A 6,468-nucleotide genomic window follows, 5' to 3' on the forward strand; every position below is an offset into this window, starting at 1 on the left:
ACCAGTGTTTGCTGTTGTCAAATAAAATTATATAGATGATCATTGATCTAGATGTAATTTTGGCGCCATCTTATCTTTACCCATACAGCACCGAAAGATTGCAAAAACATTACAACAATCTTTCACCGCAATATTGCAATATTGCAAATTCACTGCAAAATGTTGCTACATCATTGCTGTTGAATTGCAGCAATGTTAAAATGTCCGCTTTTTGGAAGATTGCAACAAAATATTACAACAATATTGCAAGATGTTATGAGTTTGCAATAATGCATTGTTATTGCAACCATAAACTAATGTTGCATATACAGGTATATAAATGTAAATAAATCATTAATGAAAATACGTTTGTAGTTAATTCATATATATTACAATATATAAATTATAGAATTTGGATTACATGCAATATTTCCGAAATATTAATGTCATGTTGCTACAAGTGTGCTGGAATTTTGTGCACTTATATCTCTGCAATGTCTTTATAATGTTGCATTGCAACTTGCAACATTGCAACTTTGCTGCAATATAGTTGCAATAATCTGTGCTGTATGGGTATATAGATAATAAAAACATGTATTATCGATATCTACGGCTGAAATAAAAATTTTTCATTTTATGAATATTCTTTTTTAAATTTCAATTTCAATTTCAATTTTTTACTGTTACATAATTTGTACTGTATAATTTTTAATAAAAAATATATTCATGCATATTTATGTTATTAATTTTGTTTATAATCATAGAAATTTTGGTGTTCCGCAAATTTTTCTTCTAATCAAAAATGTTCCGTAACTTCAAAAAGGTTAAGAACCACTGGTTTAAACGTTACATTTTATACATATCGTGTATTATATGTAATAATCGCATTATCTCTTGGGTACAAATACAGTGATTTAAATCGGATCGGAACGTTTTCCACAATTTCGCGAATTTTATAATTATTAAGAAGAAATTAATTAAAAAGATCGACCAAAAAGTGTCAGGCGAAAAAAAGCAGTTCACTGTTACACAATCTCTAGGCGCCCTGTAAAATGAAACAAATATTACGATGTATTATTACTGTAATTTCATATAGAGCTAGTGACATTATTTACATTATAATTATGTCAGTTTAGAGTACAATATTTGGTCTTTTACTATGTATGATATAAAATTTCATAAATATTTTGTCCCTTCGCCCTACTGCATAATGTAATTTATATTATTAACTTACAGATATTGTTGTTTAAGTACTCTGGGCGGTTAATATGGGAATATCCAGCGAGAAATCTGTTGCCAGCGTTTCATTTGGTACGTAATGTGTGTTTTCGAATTTACAAAAGTAGCGACCTATTTCACTATTATTAATCCATCTCGGCGTTGTCAAACTTATAGAACCTAAAATAAAAACAACTGTATGTTAAATAAAATAAACTAAATAATAAACGAAATAATAAATAAAATATATCACAATTGAAAGAAACAAAATAATTAAATGATAAAAAAGAAACAAAATAAATCAAAATAAAATAAACTATTATTTTACATTGCGTACAAATCGTAGAATAAAGAATTATAATTTTAAATAAAAATGCACTGATGATATTCATACCTTCATTGACATAACAGATTTTATTGTTATCGGTAAGAATAATGTAATTGGTTTGTTCGTGATCTCTAAACTGTTGATTGTAACAGTGATTCAGTGGCAAGATATCTAGTTCTGCATATATTTCATTACATCTCGTTTCTTCGTCGAATTTAACATATGTGTTTGTATGTTGTTCCCATCCAATAATAACTCCGGTACAATTATCTTCACACATATTATGATGTGTTACGATCATTCCTATTGCAAATTTTACATCGTCTGATCTTGTAATAAACACTCTTTTTTCAGTGGAAATTTTGGGCTGAAAAATGTTAGATTAAACTTCAATTTATCTTTCTTGTCTTTTAAGTTTTAAATAGACTCTTATAGCAAATTATATTAAAATTAATTAAATTATAGATAATTATAATTCATATATAGCTGTATAGTTGTACTTCAAAAAGCAAATTTATAAAGATATTTTCATCATTATTATATCTGATAATATGCTGCATGTATACTGTGCTCACATACAATTATATATTTCAAATAGGGAGCAGATTTACGCTTATTAATCTGAAAACTGTTGTTAAAGTTACATGTCAAATCCACAGCTCCCATCATTATTTCTTCTCGTATCTAAAAATTAGAATAAATATATGAGCAAATAGAGAAGATTAAAAACAGTTTTGATTGTAATAAAAAAGACATATTATACCATTTTTTCTGCCTATAAAATAAGTTTCATTAATTCATTAGTTTAATTATGCCAAAATTATAGTTATATTTATTAATGTTAAAATCAATAGAAATCATATATAAGTAATTACCAACCGTTTCAAAACATATTATGTCATAATTTTGATATATAATTTCTGATGAATGAATCAACAACTCATAGCGTCGGAATCGTTTGTAGACAAGACAATACGGGAATTTTTTAGAAATTATGTTTAAACATCTTTCAGTTTCTGATTCATCCGTAGCACTTTGAATAAAAAAATAATTATTTACGTGTACGTGTCTGTGTAATATGAAAGTAAAAATACCTTTTAATATTTGAATAGTTCCAAATTAAATTTTGTACTTACTATCTTGGTACCCAACGTATGCAATACATAGGAAAAGTAGGTAAATTAGTAGGTAAATTAGGTTTTAAATTAAATATATGATTTTTATAACAATAAGTAAAGTATCTATAGCCTAGAGAAGGTCCATTATAGGTGTCCTCTGTTTCTACTATTACATTGCAATATAGACCAAGTCTTCTGGCCACGCCGTGATATATTGTTAATAAAATTATTTTTTGGCCATATTTAGTTTTCAATACCTGTGGCAAAAATTACAATAAATTAATGAAAGCTATAGTACATATTTTCTAGATATGACAAGCATATGACAATGCTCACAGTACAATTATATTTGTTAGGTACATAATTATAATATAATATATTATAATGTATAACTTACATTATCTATGCACATGTATTCTAAATTTGTGTCTTCTGGGTTGCAAAATCGAAAATTTAATTTGTCAAATATATATTCATTCAATGTATCAATAATCTGTATTCCTTCTGGTTCGTTCCAGTGAGTCTCCCAGATATTATTGTTTTTCCAATAAGACAATGTTTCAGCGGACGTCCCGAATATCGAATGCTCGGGATGTTTTTCTTTGAGGTAATTCTGTACCTCTAATGCGATATTATTTAGCGATGCTTGTATGTCCGAATAAGATACATTCTTTCTGAGTTGAATAGATTGGGCCGCAAAAGTAGCACCCCATTCCAAAACCATATTCTCTATAGATAGTTTTAATAACTCATCCCATTCTTTCATTAGAGATTGTATCTTTATTTTGTCTAATATTTTTTCATAACAATATCTTTCGGTTAAATAGCAACCAGTTCTCCTGAAAAATGTATGTATTAACAATAAGAACATTAATCTATATAGAAGTTAATAACATTCTAACTTATATTGAGGATTTTACCGTGGAGATTGTGTAAGCGAGTTTTCAATCTCATCAATGAAAACCAAATATTTCATGAAATTTTCAGGTTCATTAACTATGGTATATATAAAAACATAATTTGTCTTATGATCATAAATCATATCTTTAAAAGAAATTTTATTATTGATTGAGTTAAAGTAATCACAATTTTTATATCTGATATCAGACATGTACATTCGTAATTGTGCCACAATATCTATGCTTATTTCTATAAAATTTGAATTTTTTTTAAACTTCTTTCTTATTTGTTCATATTCTTCAGATTCTTTCTGTTTATTTATCTTAAACAAATTGTCATAAAATTTTTTTGCAGAGGACCATCTAAAATTGGAACAAGAAATAATTTAAGTGAAAATTATACTAAACAATGTTATTGCATCAGTAATAACATTTCAGAGCTATATATTTTTAAAATGCATATCTTTTTATTTAATTTTTTTTTTAATATTTTTGAACAGTATAGTTCAACAAATTTATTAATCAATTTGTTAATAAAATTATAAAATAAAATAGATATATTAATAGAATTAAAATAATAAAATATAATGCATAATTACATAAAAAAATATGTATAACATTTCTAATTTTTATATATATAATTTACGTATTATTGTTTTTTTATGCATATTATAATATTATATATTATATTACATTTATACGTTTTATTATTTTATATATATGTTACATTTATATACGTTATATTATGTATATTATGTATTATATTATATATTATAGATTTTCTATTAGATCATGCAATAATAGTATAGACAATGAACAGTATAGTCCAACAAATTTATTAATCAATTTGTTAATAAAATTATAAAATAAAATGGATAATTTAATAGAATTAAAATAATAAAATATAATGCATAATTACATAAAAAAATATGTATAACATTTCTAATTTTTATAATTAACGTATTATTGTTTTTTTTATGCATATTATAATATTATATATTATATTACATTTATACGTTTTATTATTTTATATATATGTTTTATTTATACGTTATATTATGTATATTATGTTTTATATTATATATTATAGATTTTCTATTAGATCATATAACATGGATATGAAAATGGGTTAACGAGAGTTAGGGTGTAGAACTGAGGATATTATTGTAGCAATTATTTACAAAAAAATTTTTTATTTGAAAATATTTAATCTTACTATTGTTTAATTGTATTCATAAATTTACTATTATTAAAAACTATATAATATGAACAATGGAAGAAAATTCTTTGAATATATAACTGCTCGCATGCATTTGAATTTCTGTGTTTTGTCTCTCAGTAATCCCTCATTCGTTTTTATTTTATTTAATAGAGGTCTTTTATCTGATTGTTATATTATATTAGATTTGCATTATTTTTTTATATAGTTAATTTTTTAAAATATGTTTCTTGCAACAGCGATACATTGTACGATACTCCAAAGAAAAAAAAAATTACGAAACATTTATAAACAAAGTGAAATACTTACCTCTGATAAAATTTTTTTTTCATAGACGTGTCATTTTTGGCTGCGTAACAAAATTGTTTGCACGTACATCTAAAGTTAATAATATCTTCAATAGTAATATCTTTATAACTGAGAATTATACTTATCATTTCCTCAGGTAAGCACTGTATCGTAGCCATTACAAATAGGATTTAGTTGAACACGAGAAAATAATAAATGTAAATAATTGCATGCGCGTAATTAATTTTTGTTTATAAAAGCACACGAGAATCTACTGCGATACTTGTTCGTGAAGAGAATAACCACGTGTTATACACTGCAGACGTTTTTCATACTCTGACTGTATTCTATTTCTGAAATCTTTACCTGCGAAACTAAAGGCCATGTATTTCTCCCCACTACGCTGGTCACGTGACTGGTCCCAAAAAGCGTACAAAAGAAAATTTAGAACCTAAGAAAACACTAACAATAAGTCCATTCTATATATATGCGCTTTGAAAACAGAGAAAATAATAAGATTTCAATAGTGATATATGGTCTTTACAGATTTTAAGGCAGAAAGATATTCTTTTGTAAATCAGGCAATACTAGTCGAATGGAATATTTGTTGTTTTACCTGCTATGTTAAGAGAATAACATTAGAAAGTTGCTCTTATAATTACATTATATATATATTTGCCGTTCAACGAATATCGTTCAATACTCTATGAGAACAATAATATTGTTAAATAATTAATACAGAAATTTTTTCATATATATTATCATTAAGATGAGAAATAATAAATTTTATTATAATTATATTAATTTTCTTAATTTGCGGTAGACGCATGTCAACATTTGTGTTAATAAATTAATATCAATATTACTTTTTTAGTCACTTCTTATCTCTAAAACTCGGATGTAATGCATATTAAATTTTAAGATTATTTAATTGTTTTACTAAAATATATATCTATATATGTGTGTGTAACGTAAATGTTTGTCAAAAGAAGTGTTTTCTTAAAAGAAATTTTTCTTTCTCGGAAACAGTAATATTTTTTTGAACTTGAAAGTGTTCTTAAGCAACGCATTCTTGTGAGAGAGATCATCAAGCTTCAAAGAAGATTTAATATTATTTCGGTAAAAGTAAAATTCTTTGAAAAGAAAACAAATACCTGCCTTTTATTGTTATCTTACATATGTCTTAGAAGTATAGCAAAAAATAGGGATAAGACGATGACTTTCAAATTTATCGACTTTTCTCAATTTCTGCGATGATTTAAAATAATGATTTGTTTTTACAGACACATTACAATCTTGCTGATTACTTATTAAAATTGAAAAATTGAGTAATTGATAAATAAAATTAGAATTTTTTGTAAAGTTTAGATTTTTTCTTTATAAAGTTTATTGCATCATATTATCACCATATGCAAGTAA

The 6,468-nt window shown here is 25.1% G+C and overlaps 1 protein-coding gene across 1 annotated transcript; it reads right to left on the bottom strand.

Annotated features, from left to right (window-relative positions):
• Nucleotides 1-830: 830 nt before the first annotated feature.
• LOC114938704 (F-box only protein 21-like) lies at nucleotides 831-5,405 on the bottom strand. Its single transcript, XM_029312748.2, has 9 exons — nucleotides 5,071-5,405; nucleotides 3,564-3,905; nucleotides 3,041-3,482; nucleotides 2,662-2,900; nucleotides 2,405-2,558; nucleotides 2,105-2,209; nucleotides 1,592-1,892; nucleotides 1,214-1,377; nucleotides 831-1,024 (listed from the first exon to the last, which is right to left on the bottom strand). Exons 1-8 carry the CDS (start codon nucleotides 5,226-5,228, stop codon nucleotides 1,226-1,228), a joined length of 1,893 nt encoding a protein of 630 aa, XP_029168581.2. The 5' UTR covers nucleotides 5,229-5,405; the 3' UTR covers nucleotides 831-1,024; nucleotides 1,214-1,225.
• Nucleotides 5,406-6,468: the final 1,063 nt, after the last annotated feature.

The sequence above is a fragment of the Nylanderia fulva genome, unplaced genomic scaffold (genome assembly GCF_048542155.1).
Source record: "Nylanderia fulva isolate GAGA-0341 unplaced genomic scaffold, ASM4854215v1 Scaffold48, whole genome shotgun sequence".
NCBI classification, from domain to species: Eukaryota; Metazoa; Arthropoda; class Insecta; order Hymenoptera; family Formicidae; genus Nylanderia; species Nylanderia fulva.